Below are 20700 nucleotides of genomic sequence, written 5' to 3'. Positions count from 1 at the left end.
ACAGCTGGGATCCTGACTCTTGGGTCACATGTGACAAGCGTCACATGTGGCCCCGTGTTGCATGTTGGAAAGGGTAATAGTTTGGTCTCGGGGAGTGGGGGTTCTATTTATCTAACTATATATATATATATATATATATATATATATATATATATATATATATATGTGTGTGTGTGTGCATGCCCAAAATGCTATGTGTGCTAGTGACTTTGCAAGTTTAGTTTAGTTCATTTATTATGCACCCCATACCCATCTTGTGGAAAGGGTTACAGAGGCACATAATGGGCTCAGGGACTGAACCCCACAATTCATTTAGCTAAGCAAGTTACAAGAATGTAAAAATATCAATGCTATGTATTGTACTCTCATAAACCCAATGTACCTTCTTGTATATATATAAATAAATAATTATTATATTGTACAGTATTGTATATTATTATGGGTGAGGAACTCGTTAGGAAAACTAAATACTCAAGAGTGGCCAGTTTCCTGTTCCAGTGCCTCAGTGTCGTGATCTAGAGAGGAAATGCTTCCTGTATCCTGGGCACACACTCTATCTCCGAAGAATTGGATGAGGTCTTCGAACAGTGATTGTTATGTGTGTGTGTTCTGTAAACTGTAACAATGTAATACAAAAAATAGGGGTTTTAGAAGAAAATATTGACGTGTTCAGTGAGAATTCACAAGGTCTTTTCTGAATACTCTTTTATTTTCTTCGAGACTATGGTTCCCTACAATTGCACCGGAGGTGGTAACTCTAAATATAATATAATATAATCCCCGACAAACGAATTACCGTACGTTAGTAAGTATTTTGAAATTCCCGCCCCAGGTGGCTTGGGCGCGTTCAGCAGCAACATTCAAGAGCCGATTCTCTAATCTTTATGTAGCATGTTTACTAGTATGAATATCGGGCACTTCGTAACTGGCGGGAGATGAAATCAAATGGACATTGATACAAATTCCATCACTTATATATAAATGTTTAGACATGATACTCCTGACAAAATTATTCACATTTAATTTCCTAATATGCCCGAAACGCTATGCGTGTTAGTGGCTTTACAAAAATGAAAAAAAATACATCAATGCTATGTTTTCCCATAAACCCAATGTACCTTCTTGTATATATATATAAATAAATATAATAAAATAAATTAATAAATATTAGGCCTAGCCTATGAGTTGGCCGGTACCATGTAGTATCAAGTGCCACCTGAACCAGCCAATGACCAAGCAGCACCATCACTTGTGTCAGCCAATGACCAAGCAGCACCATCACTTGGGTCAGCCAATGAACGAGTAGGCCTCGACCTGTTCCAACCAATTAGAAAGTTACCCTCGACCTGGTGCAGCCAATTAGCAAGTAGGCTTCGACCTGGTCTAGCCAATTAGCAAGTACCCTTCGACCTGGTCCAGCCAATTAGCAAGTAGCCGTCGACCTGGTCAAGCCAATAAGCAAGTAGCCGTCGACCTGGTCCAACCGATTAGCAAGTAGCCCCACCACCCGGGGCTAATGAGTAAATAGCCCCACCGCCTAGCTTGGAAGATTAATTAGTAAGCAGAACCGCCACCTAGCCAGTGACAACAAGTTCTCTTCTTCTTGATGGCACGTGCAGTTTGCGCGAAGGGATTATCCTCCCCATGACTGCAAGAACAAGTTTATTGTTTCGACCATCAATTTAGCAAGCGTCAAACAGTGCTACTACCTGGGCCGGCCAATGAGCGAGCAGCATCACTGCCAAGGTCAGCCAGTGAGCTATCAGCATCATTGTCAAGGTCAGCCAATGAGCTAGCAGCATCACTGTCTAGGTCAGCCAATGAGCAAGCAGCATCGCTGCCAAGGTCAGCCAATGAGCTAGCAGCATCACTGTCTATGTCAGCCAATGTGCTAGCAGCATCACTGTCTAGGTCAGCCAATAAGCTAGCAGCATCACTGTCTAGGTCAGCCAATGAGCTAGCAGCATCACTGTCTAGGTCAGCCAATGAGCTAGCAGCATCACTGTCTAGGTCAGACAATGAGCTAGCAGGATCACTAACAAGGTCAGCCAATAAGCTAGCAGCATCACTGTCTAGGTCAGCCAATGAGCTAGCAGCATCACTGTCTAGGTCAGCCAATGAGCTAGCAGCATCACTGTCTAGGTCAGACAATGAGCTAGCAGGATCACTAACAAGGTCAGCCAATAAGCTAGCAGCATCACTGTCTAGGTCAGCCAATGAGCTAGCAGCATCACTGTCTAGGTCAGCCAATGAGCTAGCAGCATCACTGTCTAGGTCAGCCACTGAGCTAGCAGCATCACTGTCTAGGTCAGTCAATAAGCTAGCAGCATCACTGTCTAGGTCAGCCAATGAGGTAGCAGCATCACTGCCTAGGTCAGCCAATGAGCTAGCAGCTTCACTGCCAAGGTCAGCCAATAAGCTAGCAGCATCACAGTCAAGGTCAGCCAATGAGCTAGCAGCATCTTTGCCAAGGTCAGCCAATGAGCAACCAAGCGTTGCCTTCTCGGCCAGCCAATGAGTAAGCAAGCTCTGCCACCTGAACGGGCCAATGAGCGAACTGTTCTGTCGCTTTGGCCAGCCAATGAGCGATCAGAGCTGCCTATTGGGCCCACCAACGAGCGAGTAGCGCTGTCTGTGGGGCCAGCCAATGAGCGAGCAGCGCGGCCGGACCCGCTGAACGCACCTCAGCAGAGAAATGACAACAAAAGCCTTCAGCTCCATGCTCATGAACACCTAACGCCGCCTTGCTGCTCTTGTATTGACAATGAAGCTGGTAGATCACGTCGTTAGGTCCTTCAGGGTGGCTAAGCTTTTCCGCGACAACACAGAGCGTATAAATAACATTGATTTCTCGCCCAGCGGAGATCTGCTGCTGACATCTAGTGATGATGACCAGATTGTGATTTATGATTGTGAGAAGGGCACGTAAGTATGGGCACCACACGCCCATTTTTGGCTAGTTGTAGTTCACCAGGATGGGCGAGTCGCCACTAGGTCTCCTATTCCCAGGGCCTTAGGCTAGTCACAGGGCTGCCTCTATCATAGGCTAAGCCTCTAAGGTCTATCACACCTATTGTATCTTAAGACATTGTACCTCCTTGGACAGGATGAACAAACCAGCGGGTTTTCTTCCTATTGGGGAGTGTTGTACATGCTGCTATGGCAATATGTCCACTCACAAGATGTGTGGCGCTGCCCAATAAACTCGCCCCTCGGGGCAAAATTTAAAAAATTGTACCTCTTATTATCTAAGCTATTTACAGCCTCTTCTCTACCATGGGCTTGTCGTCAGGCGTTATAGTCTCTGCAGCTAGTCTAAAATGAGTTATCTTTGGTGTGGCGTCCACATGAAGGGCAGCCTACACATGCCCTGGGCACTATGCTGGCAGAGGGTATTCCCATCTTCAGGTTTAGACACATTTGACACGTCATCCTGAAGGATTTAGCATTATTAGCATCGTCTGAGGGCAAAATAATGCTATCCTGGTGGTTATTACACACTGGTGTTGACAGTGTGGCAAGTTTACTTGCCACACTGTCTTAATAATATTAAGACAGGTTAATAATATTAACCCTCTTAATAAACATCTTTAGGAATCACTAATTCTTATTTTCATATGAACTTCGATATGAAAGTCATAGCATAGAACAATTAAAAAAAAAAAGATCCCTAAATGAGGAACTAATTTATTGGTTATACACACTGTTGGATGAATTAAAAACTACATGAACCTCTTTTTTTTATTGTAACACATCAAACGGTTCAGATATATTGTTTTTACATGTAGAAATATGAAAGATGTCTAAAAGAAACGGTATGTTTAAACATGTGTAACAAGTTGGGTCGGGAAAAATGGCTATTCCTAACTTTGTGTAAGGTGGTCATACATAGCAGTGCTTAATGTGTCTATGGTCAACTTTATCTTGAGGTTATCTTGAGATGATTTCGGGGCTTTAGTGTCCCCGCGGCCCGGTCCTCGACCAGGCCTCCACCCCCAGGAAGCAGCCCGTGACAGCTGACTAACTCCCAGGTACCTATTTACTGCTAGGTAACAGGGGCATTCCGGGTGAAAGAAACTTTGCCCATTTGTTTCTGCCTCGTGCGGGAATCGAACCCGCGCCACAGAATTACGAGTCCTGCGCGCTATCCACCAGGCTATGAGGCCCCATTACCTTAGGGTCCATTACCTTAGGACCTTAGGGTCAATTTGCCAGCCTCTAGACAACACTGTCCTCCCCTCCCCGCCCCCCCAAAAAATTTGTTTTATTTGCAATATTGCATTGAGCAAAACCACAAAAATACCTGGAGCTCTTTGAATATACTCCAAAGATATATTGAAACATAAAAGGATACTAATAATAACTTGTCGGTATAAATTTTATAACATTAATTTTGCCATGAATTACTACATGATTATTTTGAAAATCATGGTTCATTTTTTTTCAAATTTAAGGTGTTACATTTAATTTTAATTTTTACTCTCATGTGGATGTACAATTGTACAGCTCTTAAATTGTAAGAGGAAATGGGTAGATGCCTAGAAAGGTCCCAAAACTGGTAATGAAATTAGCCCCATTTCCTGTTTAGACATAAACACCAAATACAGTAGCTCTAAACAAATTGATCGTGCTACTCTGCTTATTAATGTCAGACCTTAACCCTTTAGTTGCGCAAGACATCATATGATGCGTTAAGTGACTTGCAGTAACTTGCGCTCCGCATCATATGATGTTTTGGAGTACCGCACAAGATTTAAACGGCCTGCGGATACACGGGGTTCACCACACCTTTATCAGGGCTCTTGTAAACAGACGCCATTTTTAATATTAATTTTCACTTAATTTAAATATTTTTTTTGCTCACCCCAGTTTACACCCCATTTACAGCCCAGGCTGTAGCAGTGTAAGGGTTAATGGACAGTAGTTCCAAGGAATGAGTTACCACACATAAGTGTCCAATTTCTAGTCTCGAGGTACATGGGGTGAAGTAAAAAAAAAAAATAATCTAAACAATATAAACACACCCCCTAGGGAGTACTGAAACATACTGCTACTATGTCCAGTAATATTAAATCTTAACACAAGTACTCAGAAGGTTCCCAAGAAACAAGTCATCAAACATTGTAAGTGGCAGGGCCTATCTCTGACACACTCTAGTTGATAGTCTCTAAACAACTATGGGGCCAAACATCCGAACACCAAGTATGTTACTCGAGGATTGTCGGCTAATAGTATTGAAACAAAGAAGCGTGTAATATAGACCATACAATATATGGTCATACAATAATATCCCAATTCCCTTACAAATGGGTCATATATTTTTCCGTTGGAAGACTAGCACCAGTGTGTGGCTCCCGTCCTGTAACTACACTTAGGTAATTACACTTGGAGGGGAAGACAAAACTCGGCCTTTACTAATTTTTTATTTATACAGTACCTCTGTTATAACTAATAGAAATATAGAAGACAATGTCTACTATGTTTTGAATCCCTCATTAGGAGCACAATGATGACAAATACAAATGATTTATTAAAGCAGTCTAAAGACAATAAGTACCTGTACTTCTTTTTGGAGAAACTGATAAATGATTGAAATGAACTTCAGGAGGAAGCTGTCTGTTAAAACCAATGGGAATTTAAGTGATAATTTATGAAAAATTCAGTTTAGATAGGACACCCCAAACCTAGCTTTACTGATATGCCAAAAATAGTGGGAAATCAAAGATGGATAATTAAATAAATGAATTTGCTTACACACAAATGGATGTATTCAGTATAAAGGCGCTAATATTTGTGCACAAACTCACTCTCTCTTTCCTAAATTATATGTTAGTAACTTGGCAGCAGTACAGACACTGCATTGTTCATTTAACACTTTTGTTCTGTATACAGTATCTTGATTTTTTATCAATAACATATCAATAAGTGATAAGTTATTGATGAAGACTTTTTTTTTTTTTTTTGCTTCGGATTTAAATCATTTTATTTTTTTTTCAGATCCAAGAGAACTTTAAACAGCAAGAAATATGGAGTTGACCTTATTCACTTTACACATGCCAAAAATTCTGCAATCTACAGTTCTACAAAAATTGATGGCAAGTGTTTTAGCTTTACGGTACTGTAATGTTTAGCTACATAAGCATTGTTGTTATAATTATAAGATTTCTTTCAAACGTTATAGTTTATAAATTGACAACAGTATATGGCATTACAGTACTAGTTAAGTCAGGGGTAACTGGAAAAAAAGGGAGTTGTAAGGTGTTAATAATATGACACAGATGTAACTCTTCATAATATATTGCAGATACCATCAGATACCTATCATTGCACGACAACAAGTATATCAGATATTTCCCGGGACACACGAAGAAGTAAGTTTGCTCCGTTTACTTTTTTTTTTTGTTATTAATATTTTCTACCACAGACATGGCCACACATTTACAATGCTAACCAGCATATATACATTTTCTTCTGTCCTCCATGGACAGGGTTAGAGATGTGTTAAACATATAGTTCAAGGTGACTAGAGTGACTCCCCGTTTACTTGAACCCCGTGGGTCCCAATGTCCAGGGTGTTGATATTAGCACTGATTCGAGATTGAACTAACATTACACTTGGATATTGTTTACCCCTGGGAAGCAGCATGGAAGTTATTCAAGCAATTATAGACCAGTTGCACTAACATCGCACATCATAAAAGTATTTGAGAGAGTGATTAGGAGTCAGGTCACCAATTTCATGGAGACCAATGACCTTCATAACCCAGGCCAACATGGATTTCGAGCGGGAAGATCGTGCCTCTCACAGCTACTTGAGCACTACGACAAAGTCACTGAGGCATTAGAAGAGAAACAGAATGCTGATGTGATATACACGGACTTCGCAAAGGCCTTCGATAAATGTGACCATGGCGTGATAGCACACAAAATGAAGTCAATGGGAATAACCGGTAAAGTAGGACGCTGGATACTCAGTTTTCTGTCAAACAGGACTCAGCGAGTAACTGTCAACCATATAAAATCTAGTCCAAGTGCAGTGAAAAGCTCTGTACCTCAGGGTACAGTCCTTGCACCACTGCTTTTCCTTATTCTCATATCAGATATAGACAAAAATACAAGTCACAGCTTCGTATCATCCTTTGCAGATGACACAAAAATCAGTATGAAAATTACCTCGGCTGAGGACATTGAAAAACTTCAAGCTGATATTAATAAAGTTTTCGACTGGGCATCAGAAAATAACATGATGTTTAACAGTGATAAATTCCAGGTACCTGTACTCAGGTACGGTAAAAATGAGGACCTTAAACATAATACAGAGTACAAAACACAATCAAATGTACCCATAGTAGGAAAACAGCATGTAAAGGATTTGGGAATAATAATGTCTGACGACCTAACGTTTAAGGAGCATAACCAAGCAAATATTGCGACAGCCAGAAAAATGATAGGATGGATTACGAGAACTTTCAAATCCAGGGATCCCATCACAATGGTTGTACTCTTCAAGGCACTTGTGTTGTCCCGTCTTGAGTACTGCTCAGTACTCACTTCCCCCTTCAAAGCAGGAGAGATTGCTGAAATAGAGGGAATACAGAGAACATATACGGCACGCATAGACGCAATAAAGCACCTAAATTATTGGGATCGTCTCAAAGCCCTCCAAATGTACTCACTAGAAAGAAGACGAGAGAGATATCAAATAATATACACCTGGAAGATACTGGAGGGCCAAGTACCAAATCTACACAGTAAAATAACAACGTACTGGAGTGAACAACATGGAAGAAAATGTAGAATAGAACCAATGAAGAGCAGAGGTGCCATAGGCACAATCAGAGAACACTGTATAAACATCAGAGGTCCGCGGTTGTTCAACGTCCTCCCAGCAAGCATAAGAAATATTGCCGGAACAACCGTGGACATTTTCAAGAGGAAACTAGATTTATTCCTCCAAGGAGTGCCGGACCAACCGGGCTGTGGTGGGTATGTGGGCCTGCGGGCCGCTCCAAGCAACAGCCTGGTGGACCAAACTCTCACAAGTCGAGCCTGGCCTCGGGCCGGGCTTGGGGAGTAGAACTCCCAGAACCCCATCAACCAGGTATCAACCAGGTAGGTACATATCCATTTTCAAATAACTTATAATGTTGGATTTCTTACTTGAAAAATAGGGAATAAAAATAGGTTTGTTTACGCATCAGCATTTTTTTTTAATTCATTATAGCTGGTATAATTATAAGATGCGTGTTTTGCCTTAGTTAGAGGGTTAAACTGAACTATTCATTGCACTGTTCTTATTTGCCCATTGATGGTTGCAGACGCTACACCTATGATAAATAAGTTGTGTATAAAGGGACTGAGAAAGAGAATATAGGGAAGTGTGGGAGTGGTGATAACATAGGGGAGGGGGAGCATGGGAGTGGTGATAATATAGGGGGAGAGCATGGGAGTGGTGATAACATAAGGATGAGTGTGGGAGTGGTGATAACATAGGGGGGGAGCATGGGATCTACATAGGGGTGAGCGTGGGAGTGGTGATAACAAGGGGGAGCATGGGAGTGGTGATAACATAGGGGGGAGCCTGGGATCAACATAGGGGATAGTGTGGGAGTGGTGATAACATAGGGGGAGAGTATGTGAGTGATAGTTGAAATAGAGGGAGTACTGTAGTATTTTGGGTAGTCCAGTTCTCGTCTAATATGTGTGGCTAAAATTTGACCAGTCTTACAAGTACTTTAAGCAAGTATTTATGTTCGCTTTCATTTGTTAAAAGTTTTAATACTAATTACTGCTATTTTCCTTCTTCAGAGTTATAACTCTGAGTATGAGTCCTATCGATGACACGTTTATCTCTGGATCACTGGACAAATCTCTGAGACTCTGGGACCTTCGTTCTCCCAACTGCCAAGGAATGATGCATGTTGGTGGCCGGCCTGTGGCTGCGTTTGATCCTGAAGGACTTATTTTTGCTGCAGGAATAAATTCTGAAATGATCAAACTATATGATTTAAGGTGAGCTTTAAAATGTTAGCGAAGTGTACGGAACGAGTTTATTGTATTGTTTCTTTAGATATGCTATGTATGGGTTTGATGTATTTACAGATGCTAATTGCAAGTTTGGGATTACAGATCATTTGACAAGGGCCCATTCAGCACTTTCCAGCTCTCTATGGAAAAGGAATGTGACTGGACAGGCATAAAGTTCAGCCCTGATGGCAAGACAATACTCACATCAACTAATGGTTCAGTCATCAGATTAGTTGATGCATTTCAAGGGACGCCTCTCAAAACGTTTGCTGTAAGTTGTTTTAATAATAAACGCCAAAACTATAGTTTTGGGCTTTTATCATTATATATATTTGATATACAGTACAGTATTTGGTTTTCAAAAATATTCTACTGATAAATTATTTAATTTTATACTCTTCAGTTTGCCTGACATACTGTTTTTGTGTTCAGTTATGAATTTTTTTTTTTGTTTAGTAATGTAATGACTTTTACTGGATTTCTAGGGTCACCTAAATAACAAGGGCATCCCACTAGAGGCATCTTTCAGCCCAGACTCCCAGTTCATCTTTAGTGGCTCTACAGATGGTCGAGTTCATGTGTGGAATGCTGAAACTGGCTACAAGGCAAGATATTTCGTCAATGATTGCTCTTCAGTTTTAAATACGTGGTTGATGATATTTTGCGTGTTTTTCACTGATGTTTGGTGACAGTCACTTTCAGTTCACTTAGCTATGCAGGCGATGAGTCACAATAACGTGGCTAAAGTATGATGACCAGACCACACACTAGAATGTGAAGGGACGACAACGTTTCGGTCCGTCCTGGACCATTCTCAAGTCGATTGAGAATGGTCCAGGACGGACCGAAACGTCGTCGTCCCTTTACATTCTAGTGTGTGGTCTGGTCTTCACTTAGTTATGTAATAAGATTCATAAATACAAATATTATACTGGACTCTGGACACAACAAAATTTACAAATTTGACTTGTTGACTTCGGCTCGAGAAAAGATTTTGGAAATTTTCAATCAAGCAGGTGTGTGTATTCATGTACTGTAGCTTGTGCTATCTATGACATGTTTATCTCTAGATCACTGGACAAATCTTTGAGACTTGGGACATTTGTTCTCCCAACTGCCGGGAATGATGCATGCTGGTGGCTGGCCTGTGGCTGCTTTTGATTTAGAAGGGCATATTTTTGCTGCAGGAATATATGAAAACATGAAATATTACCAATTACAGTACTATACAGTATACTCTATTTGGATAAATATTGTTCGGTAGTGGTGTGAGTTTAGCTCGGTGGAGATGGCAGAAGTGACCATATCTAATTATTAATTTAATTATTTTCTCATTAAAATTTCATAGAAAATGGTGCAATATATAGAAAGTTTTAAATGAAGAGTTTTTGTCCAGCCAAAATGAATATTGCCCATGCTTCCATAAATATTTTTATCCTGTTAATCAAATGTCATAGAAGACCTTGAGCTAAAGAAAGGTTGCATCATATTAAAGTCATTGACTTCCTTTGCAAAATGTTGTGTGGTTGGTTTTTAATCTGATGTGGTGTTTGTTGGCCTAGTTCGGCAAGCTGGCGTGATATCTTTGAAAATCGGGGTTTAGGGGCTGTTTCATGGGATAATTCGTAGCTGGTGAAAAACTTGTACAATTGGATTCTCCTGGTAAATAAATAAGCATTTTATCGAGATTTTTATAGAGAAGCTACCTTTTAAAACTATGATTTAGGGGCTAGGGCTATGGGAAAAGTCCGGGGATGACTGTGAAAATTGTGTGGGGTTAGGTTCTTGTATCTATTTTTAGGGTTTAAATTAAGCTCTTATCAATATATGCAGCTTTCTATTCAGTAATAGTGTTAAAAAATGAAAGTACAGTACAAAATAATAATGCCATATTTTTAGTATTATTTTTGCCCAGGTCCAGATTTACAAAGAATTTGGATTTCTAGATAAGCCCTAATCAGCACCTTAAAAAAAATAGTTGCGTAATAATAATGTAAGCATGCAATGCTTGAAGCATCGAGATTACATTGTAGAATCCACTTCTAAATCCTAATTTTAAATGGGTGATCTAATACCAAAGTCTGTCTTATTGACATGCACAATATTCTTTATTAAGGGGTTTGGATTCCAGAGGCGACACTTTGTTACTTGTGTAAAAATACGCCAAATTTATGTAATTTTCAGAAATTTGGTGATAGTGAAATATGACAGGCTTTAAATGCAATATTATTTTGTTTGCAGAAGAATGGTCCAGTATGTATGTATGTGTATTCAAGCTGGAATATACTGTTAAAAAATTAAATAAATACAGTTTCACCAAGATTATGAATGTGTGTAAAATGTATCTTTTTGAGGTTTTGCACTTTTAAAAATGTTCACAGGCAGGTTATTCTCATTTGGCTACATAGGATGTGTGTGAAATTTTTTTGGTATTCACACAGGTTAGTTTTTTTGAGTAATGACTTCTGTCCTGCTACTGTAGGCTATTAGGGCATAGATTAATATTTGTTGTACTGCATTGTAGGTGTGTGTACTGAATGCTGATCATACAGGACCAGTGCAGTGTGTTCAGTTCAACCCAAAATACATGATGTTGGCCTCAGGGTGTACTAATATGGTAAGTTATACTGCAGTAAATGTAATGTTTTACATGGCAAAATAGTTTTCTCGTAAGTATTCTATGTTCCTTATGGTAAACCCCCCCCCCCCTTTCCTTGTCCTGATTTTACTTTCTCATTGAATGTGGTTTGTTATTATACATGCATTCATTTTGGAGCTTGTTGATCTCGTCACCTACTCCACATACACTTGCCTTTTTTTTTTCACTCTATCTCTGTACCTAAGTGTAGTTACAGGATGAGAGCTCTGCCCGTGGTGTCTGATCTTCACAGTAGAGTACTGTACAGTACTGTCAAATGATGATTTGAAACTACCGCCAGTTTTGACATCCACCACCAACTCATTTGACTTGTTCCAATCATTTACCACTTTGTATAGGAGAATTTTTATTTTTTTGGGGGTGGGTGCTGTCCTTCCGTGTATCCCAAATCATTATTCTGGTATTGTCAGTATTAAAAAAGAGGTGGAAATGTATACTAGCCAAGCTGATCTCTGAATGCTCAAAGAACTCATCAGTGGCAAACTACCACAAGGTCAGTGTGTTTATTGCCTCTTGCAGTATAGCCTCAAACCTGAAATTGGTCTAAAAAACACAGTTGATCATTGCAGATCCTTCATCATTTTTTATCAGTGCATCAAGAATTGAGTGAAAACAGAGAGGAAAGGATAATAGTGAAGGGTTATCTATCTTATCTTGAGGTTATCTTGAGATGATTTCGGGGCTTTTTTAGTGTCCCCGCGGCCCGGTCCTCGACCAGGCCTCCACCCCCAGGAAGCAGCCTGTGACAGCTGACTAACACCCAGGTACCTATTTTACTGCTAGGTAATAGGGGCATAGGGTGAAAGAAACTCTGCCCATTGTTTCTCGCCGGTGCCTGGGATCGAACCCGGGACCACAGGATCACAAGTCCAGCGTGCTGTCCGCTCAGCCGACCGGGTGAAGGTTGTGGAAGTTGTAGGAAGTCAATCCATGCAGCTGAATGTAAGTGACTATAGGAGAATTGGGCAGGTGTGAAAAAAGAAAGGACTGCCCCACTCAAAGTTTTCTTTACACGTATTAAAGCTGATGGAGGATGTGCCTTGGCATGCCAGATAGCTACAGGACGATGTTGGTGACTGGAAGCTGCGGTCTATAAGACTGGACCTTTCCAAAGTAGATAGGGGTTAGGTTAAAGCAGAACTTGCTTTAAAGCTAAAATGATGAATACCCACAGAAATGTGGAGTAAAGACTTGGCAATATCCATTGTAGCTTCCCTTAGCCATCTGTTATAGACCTATCCATGGCATTAACAATGTCCTAGACTTTGAATAACTTTTGCCCCAGAAGGAAAAACATTGTTGCAATTCGTCATGTCCTAATAAATGGAGTGGGCAGCGCAGTAAAGTGCACTTACCACAATCCACTCTAAAGTGACCACTCAGAACTCCTTCCAACAATTCTTAATAATTCTAAAATCACTGAAGCAGCTGAATCTCCAACAACCAATTACCCTTGCCGCCATTAGGATTGGGGGACGTGACTACCTCACTTAGGTCATCATGTCCCCCAAACAATAAACTAATGCTGGCGGTTTTTTGACCATTTCAGAATCCTCTCTAGGTCGTCCTACAAGAAGTAAGAACCTCCTATGTCTATTTAGATCATCATATGTCCTCATGACTGACTTTGAGTCTTTTGAGTTTCTCAATTTTTGTATCGGTGGCAAATGAGCAAATATTTCTGCTCAATACTGAATCTAACATAGTCTGGGATGAAGGTAAAAATGTATTCTGTTTTATTATTGTTTACCACCTCACTATCTCTGTGTGAAACCCTGGTTTGGCTTCAGTGGAATCCTCGGGAATCCTAATGGGTATCAGCAGAACCACAGGTTGCAATTCTTTTGACCATATCGTGGCGTAGTCATCTAGAACCTGTGTTTGGGAATACCCAGCACATAGGTTCGAATTCTTGTCACAGCTCCTGTGGATTTTCTCATTATTATTATTATTATTATTATTATTATTATTATTATTATTGAGTGTTAGTTTTGAAGACATTTGTTATAAATATAATTTTATCCACAGGCATTTTGGCTGCCTGCCCTAGACGACATGTGAAGAAATAATTCAACTGCAGCTACATAATTCTTTAAGACAACCGACGAAAGTAGCCAGAGTTACTTCAACCCTTATGTGAGCTCCTTGTTCATCCTTACCAGAAGGTCATCTCACAGCACTTGAATGCAGATTCCTGTTCACTGTTGTAGATCTGAAGCAAGCTTATTTTTCTTGTTTGAGGATGGGCAGCCAGTTGTTTTTATAATCACTAGAAATAAGCATTTTGGAACAAGATAAAGTTTTAGTTGACTTTTATACCCAGGCTGCATGAATGTGCATAAGCCTCAAGAAAGATCACTTGTGTGGTTAAAATAAGTATTATTAACCTCGTCAAATGTGAGGGTTATACTGCCGAACAAACGTGTCTAAGGCATGACCATTTCTCAGTTGCTCCTGTGGGGGGTACTTCACCTAATGATTAGCCCTTTTCTGTTTTGCCATTGAGAATATAAATGGTTATACCAGTTTCTTTTGACAACGGATTACAAGATAATCGTTTTGTCAAATAATGGTGAGAGTTGGAAAAATCACCTCAGTTTTTTATCCTACTACGCATTTAGGGTATTGACGTAGTGATAAAAGTTAAGATAAAAGGCTTACAAAGACTTAGTAAAAGACATTATTAAACATGTGGTTTATTTTTTACTGAAAACATGTTGAGACTGTGGATATTACCTGAGAAATAGTTACATTTACCAGGTATTGTTTTAATTCTTGTATTTTAAATACATTATAATAAACTCTTTATATTAAATATTTTTACTCAGCCACTCAGGCTAGTACCCAGTGCCTGCTTCTCATTTAACAAAAACTTCATATCGATTCAAAATCTTATGTTTTTGTTACGTGTATCTTAGAAATGAGTAAGATTGAATTCATATTTTTAGTACCTGTGCTGTTTTATAGGGTAACCTTCAAGTTGTCAGTGACATTGGGGTTCTCTGCGACTAGTGTTAAATAGAATGTTTATTATTATTATGAGCTTTCACCTTTTTTATCCTCTATTGTTAATTTGTTGTATACAGTATTTTTATTGTAAAAGTTGGCTTAGGCAGAGCACACTGCATCACATTTGAGCATTATCCAGTAAATGCAGCATTAGGGATGCACAGGCTGACAGCTTGAGAGGTAAATATTGGCTATTATGTGGTCTTGGCAATCTTACCTAGGTCTTGGCAACCTAGCATATGCTAGGTTGCCAAGCTGCTCACACCTAAGAGACAGTGGACCCTTTTTGTTTGAAGGCTACCATCCCTGCGCCACTGTGGAATACAATGTGGGTATCTTTGGATAAAATTCATTGTCAACGAAAAGATCCTCGAGGAAAGGTACGGCTGCCCAAGGGTTTTTATTTATGATATTTCGTGTGTGACTGAATAGTAGTATAGTAGCTTAATTTCATTATGATAATGAAATTTATTTCTCATTTTAATTTACATATATTAATTAAACTCAAATTGCTCTTTAACCCTCTTAACTGCACACCCTAAATTTAGGTCAATTTTCTGGTGTGCATAAAAAAGTATTCCAAAATTGTTTTCTTTTCTAACATTTATTTCTGATGATGGGGAAAACAATACAAAAAATTCTATCATATAATTTTGGCCGTTGTGAGGTGAAGAAATATTGAAAACGTCAAACTCTGAGAATTGCTTTCATGTTGATCATTTGTAATAGATTTCTCATCACTAATTTTGTCCAGCTCCATAAAAGTCCTTGAAATTTTGCATGGCATCAATGGTTCTTGCATTGCACCAGTAAATGAATTTTGATGCACCTTATATGGTGCCAATTTTTGTTATAATGCCCAGGAAGGTAATTAAGGCTTTCAGGATTTTTTCCCAATATGGCAAATGATTGCCACTCTCTCACTAGTGCTGAATGACGTCTACATAGAAACTAGGAATTTTGAATATTGCAAAGGGCGTCTAATCTCCCACAGGCAGTAGGGGTGCGCAGGGCCCACATAGCTTGAGGGCGGCATGCATAGTTAGTTGGTTAAATTATGAAATGTGTGTTTAAAAAATGCTGAAAATATTACTATTATCTTAAGTTATTATCTGTTGGTCAATTAAAAGCAAATATGCTTTAGTCTTGATTTCAGCACACCTCTTTGTTCACAGAAATACGTTTGTGAGTCAACTGTGAACTTGCCACACTTAAATTTATTAGAAAAGATAGGTACTGTAATATTACCATATGATTTGAACCTAGATGATGATAGTGTGTAAAATTTAATGTATATAAGCAGATGATGTATATCTTGACAGAGAATGATAGATATACAGTATGGGAACAAGGGAAGACTGCTGGACATGAGTAGGGTCTAGGTAAAGTAATGATTGTGGAGAAAGATGGAAACTCACTGAAATTAATGTGACTGGAGATTTATTAGAAAAGGTGTGAAATTAACAAAAGTGGATGGTGTATCAGTAATGTCAAGAGTGAAGTGAGTAGGGAAGAAAAGTGGATGATGCAGTTAAAACTGTGGTTAGGAAGAACAAGGGAGGAAGTGATTGTACCCAGGCTGCAGAGACGATTGGCGCCGTATACCCAGATTGACACACAAAAACTGGTGTAGCAGGTGCATACAAAATTTGGAATTTTAACATTTAAGAGTAGACTATTTGCAAAGCATGTATGGCACTAAGAAAAAAAGTAGTTTGGAATAAAATGTCTTGGAAATTATATAGTGTAAAATTTGTGAAATCTTAAGCTTGAGGAGTGTGTGTACCAAAACCGTTTGATTGTGTTGAATGACTATTATGAAGTGATGGAGAGTATATTCCAGTGAAAATGAGGGTAGAAGAAGATAAAGGTCAAGATGATTGGCAGACATGGTGACTGAAATACAGTATGAGAAAAGGTTGAGTGCCAGGCTTGTTGGAAGCAGTTTGTGAAGATTAAATATTTGACTCTTTGAATAATATGATAACTTGGAGAGCACTGATGGCTGGGTTGGCTTCCTTTGGTAGCTCCCCTTAGCATACAACACTGGGAGGTACAAGTCAACAGTGAAAATGACACTGGTGACACTCAAGATGCTAGTGACTCGTGCCATCTAAGCTTGCCACCCTTATTGTGGTTGAGAACCTCATGGTGATCAAAGATTAACCTGCTACCTAGGTTAACCACCAAGAAAGTTAATTTAAGAAATTGTTCTCCAAGAATATTTAGCAATCTTGAATTGCCAAATATTCTTGGCAACTCGAGATTGCCAAGAATAATTATAAACAATTGATCTAGCTAATCCCTACTAGATTGATCCCCTAAGTACCATCAGATGGTCCCCAAGCCACCTGAGGGTCAGGATGAGCCAACTCCTCACTCATACTCATCTGGCAATGTAGAGTAAGGACTAGTGTCCCCCTGGCTAACACATTTCACTTCCTTCAATCGCTAAGTGAACTGATTTATTGTTGGGATGGTAGTTCGATGTAGGTGTCATTTGCCGCTGACACTTCACGGGGTGGATATCAGTTGCTTTCCTTGTCATGCCTTCCTTCCACCTTGGGTTTGTCATGATTTTCTTCACTGGTGCTATTGTAACAATTGACAGCGAATAGAGTTCTTTATTTCTGAGGAGCTTGATACCTACTTCTCTTGGGGTGCACCCCTTTAGAGTTTGGCTTTTAAGGCAGTGCTCCTCAACCTGGTTAGTAGGCAAGGCTCGTGGTGTAGCTAGTTATGTGCTTGATGTGTGTTGTGTATTGGTAGTACTGTACTGTTTACAGGGTTTATACCTTGAGGTTACCTTGAGGTGCTTCCGGGGCTTAGCGTCCCCGCGGCCCGGTCGTCGACCAGGCCTCCTGGTTGCCGGACTGATCAACCAGGCTGTTGGACGCGGCTGCTCGCAGACTGACGTATGAGTCACAGCCTGGTTGATCAGGTATCCTTTGGAGGTGCTTATCCAGTTCTCTCTCCAGTTTATGCATCTGGAATGACATGAAAGACCTGGATATTCCTGGTAGTCACAGACAACTTGTGCCCTTGCCTGTCACTTCACCTCTCCATTGTGCCTAATCCAGCAAGTCACTTTGTTGTGCCCGTTACTCTTTTTATTAATTATGGCTGGCGATGTGTCTTATCTTCATTCGGACTCCTTGGGCTTGGGTTCTCACCCTCTGTCCTCTCTCTGCTGCTGATTGCTTTTTCTGACCTCTGAGGGTTTCACCAGCTTAGTTCCTGATTTCTGAGGGTTTCACCAGCTTAGTTCATGATTTTTCTTCATTCTTGTTTCCTTCCAAGGCATATTTCCTGCTCTTGCTAAGCAGAGTGCTTTCCTTAGGTGTTCCCAGTGATTCATTATCAGCTTCCTGCTTTCCAGGTTTTGCTTCACTCTTTGTCATTTTGCTTCACTGTTTCTATTGATTACCTTTTTATATTTTTCCTAGATCAGTGCAAACATTTCCAGAAGGAGTTTCTTGTCTTTGATGCAGTTTGGCAGTCTGGATGGTTTCTGTGTCTGTATTCTTCACTCTTGGGTACTTATTATGGTTCTCCATCTCACACTTGTAAGTGTCCTCGTGTCCTCCTTGTTCTTGTGTAAAGGTAGTCCTCTTTAGGACACCATGATGACAAAATTGAGGGGAGCTACCAAGGGATGCCAACCCAAAAATAAAGCATTGAGCATAATGATATGCCTCTTTTTGGGTTGTACCTTTGTAGCTTCCCTTTTGTGCCTTGGAGCCCCACTTTCTTGTGCGGGGTTTTTGCTGCATCTTGAGTATTAGAGGCTTGGCTTACCTTGACCTGGTGGTGGTCAGGGTATTCAGTTTAGTAAGGATTGGCTATTTTAGAGTTTTGACAATTGGAAATTTCCTAAAGCATTCTCTTATGAGAGTTGAGTTTTCATATTGATTATCTTTTTTGCCTGATGACCTTGGAAGTGGGTTCATCCTTGAACCTTACGAGTGCCCCACCCATGATGAGGAAGCAAAAAATGGAGCTTGTCACTAGTAAACTTAAGTTTGTCACTGGAAGCAAAGCATTTTGACTGTTGTCCTATACTTCCTAGTATAGTAAGATGATGGGGAATTAGAGAGGTAAGCCAGAAAGAGGCATTTCATAACATTCAAAAATTTATTTCTGGAATGGCTTCATTTCATGGCTTACCTTACCTTACCTTGGCTTCCCCAAGCTACCCAATGGTTAACTTCAAATCTAAAGTTACCCCACCAGAGGCCAGATATAGGAAGCAGTTACGCAAGCACTTACGAACCTGTACATCTTTCCTCAATCTTTGGTGGCTTTGTTTACAATTATTAAACAGTTAATGAGCTCCAAAGCACCAGGAAGCTGTTTATAACAATCACAAAAGTTGATTGGGAAGCTTTCATGCTTGTAAACTGTTTATAAATGTAAACAAAGCCGTCAAATATTGAGGAAAGATGTACACGTTCGTAAGTACTGTACTTGCGTAACTGCTTCGCAAATTTGGCCCCTGGCTCCTTGAGTCATGATTGCCTACCAAGGTCCAGGATTATGCTCCCTCAATAGGGGTAACCCGCCAAACACGCGATGTTACTACAATGTTTGAACACGTTTTTATACTTAACAATTGTAGCAACCAATATAGAAAGTTGTAACAATGTTCTAATACATGATAAAAACATTACACCAAAGAACTTTATTGCAAGTTGTACTGTAACAAGGGAATCATAGAGATTGTTGTGTGTTTGTAGGGAAGAGAGTTGAGGATATTAGATCAACCCAGTCCAAAAGAAAAAACCATCAGAATGGTTAAAATGCCCCAAAATAAACAACTGCATGGAAGCATTGACAACTGTGAAACAAACAATAGCATCATTATCCAAACCTAGCTGTAATTATATACATTATTATCCAGACCCAGCTGGTAATTATATACATTATTATCCAAACCCAGCTGGTAATTATATATTCATCCACTACCAGACAACAACTCGGGTCCCCTGCTGGCTGCCCAGTAGTGCATGCTGGATGACGGCAGCTGGGCTGCTACCTGGCGATGGATGAGTTATTATTGGGATCGTCTCAAAGCTCTCCAAATGTTCTCACTAGAAAGAAGATGAGAGAAATCAAATAATATTCACGTGGAAAATACTAGAGGGCCAGGTCCCAAATCTATACAGTAAAATAACAATGTACAGTACTGGAGTGAACGATATAGAAGAAAATGCAGAATAGAACCAGTGAAGAGCAGGGGTGCCATAGGCACAATCAGAGAACACTATATAAACATCAGAGGTCCACGGTTGTTCAACATCCTCCCAGCAAGTATAAGAAATATTGCTGGAACATCTGTGGACATCTTTAAGAGAAAACTAGATCATTTTCTCCAAGGTGTGCCAGACCAATCGGGCTGTGGTGGATATGTGGGCCTGCGGGCCCACATATCCAGGCTGTTGCTCCAAGCTCTCACAAGGCTAGCTTGGCCTCAGGCCAGGCTTGGAGAGTAGAAGAACTTCCAGAACCCCATCAAGCAGAGTGTGACTAACTTGCAGTTTGCTCTGGACAATGAATGTTTATATTGTTTGTGAAGGTTTTCAATGTTTCCATACAGTTGCTTGGTTTGGGACACTACTTTTCCGGTGGTTTTACCTTTTGACTTTGGGTTGATCTAGTGTCCCCAGGCCCTCTTACCTCTAGGGGTCAGATTCTAGTCCTCATCTCCAGAAGGTGCTTATTACCCAAAAGACCTGGTGGGATGCTGTAGACCGGGAGTGTAACCAGACGGGGTAGCTTTAAGAGCTATTGATGGAGACTCGCCAGAAAGAGGTGTTTCATTATATTCAACACTGGATTTTTTATGTGATGTGTAAGCTACTTTATATGATTTACCAGAGTGTGGGGATGCTGGTGCTATGTTATCATTATAGGAATAATATGTTTAAAGGTTGGGTGTAATTCTTGTGTGTTTTCCAATACTGATATATTTTTTCTCTGAAAGTTGGGAAATGGAGTAATGAGGA

General features: G+C 40.1%; 1 protein-coding gene and 1 long non-coding RNA gene across 2 annotated transcripts in view; one reads left to right on the top strand and one right to left on the bottom strand.

The window, feature by feature from the left end:
* LOC138354721 (uncharacterized) overlaps positions 1 to 20700 on the bottom strand; it is a 416665-nt gene that overhangs the window by 231943 nt on the left and 164022 nt on the right. The window lies entirely within an intron of this gene.
* LOC123768971 (WD repeat-containing protein 82) lies at positions 2643 to 14501 on the top strand. Its single transcript, XM_045759874.2, has 8 exons — positions 2643 to 2925; positions 5998 to 6095; positions 6305 to 6371; positions 8809 to 9012; positions 9130 to 9298; positions 9513 to 9632; positions 11552 to 11644; positions 13715 to 14501. The coding sequence occupies exons 1-8, from the start codon at positions 2765 to 2767 to the stop codon at positions 13745 to 13747; spliced, it is 945 nt and encodes a 314-aa protein (XP_045615830.1). The 5' UTR covers positions 2643 to 2764; the 3' UTR covers positions 13748 to 14501.

The sequence above is a fragment of the Procambarus clarkii genome, chromosome 64, assembly GCF_040958095.1.
Source record: "Procambarus clarkii isolate CNS0578487 chromosome 64, FALCON_Pclarkii_2.0, whole genome shotgun sequence".
NCBI classification, from domain to species: Eukaryota; Metazoa; Arthropoda; class Malacostraca; order Decapoda; family Cambaridae; genus Procambarus; species Procambarus clarkii.
This window is presented reverse-complemented; position numbering and strand designations above follow the sequence as displayed.

What these genes read in the sequence shown, in the direction of transcription:
- LOC123768971 (XM_045759874.2), top strand. Translation starts at nt 2,765, where the DNA reads ATGAAGCTGGTAGATCACGTCGTTAGGTCCTTCAGGGTGGCTAAGCTT. An exon ending in ATCAAACTATATGATTTAAG is followed by an intron (nt 9,013 to 9,129) that starts GTGAGCTTTAAA and finishes TTGGGATTACAG; the next exon opens with ATCATTTGACAAGGGCCCAT. An exon ending in CGCCTCTCAAAACGTTTGCT is followed by an intron (nt 9,299 to 9,512) that starts GTAAGTTGTTTT and finishes CTGGATTTCTAG; the next exon opens with GGTCACCTAAATAACAAGGG.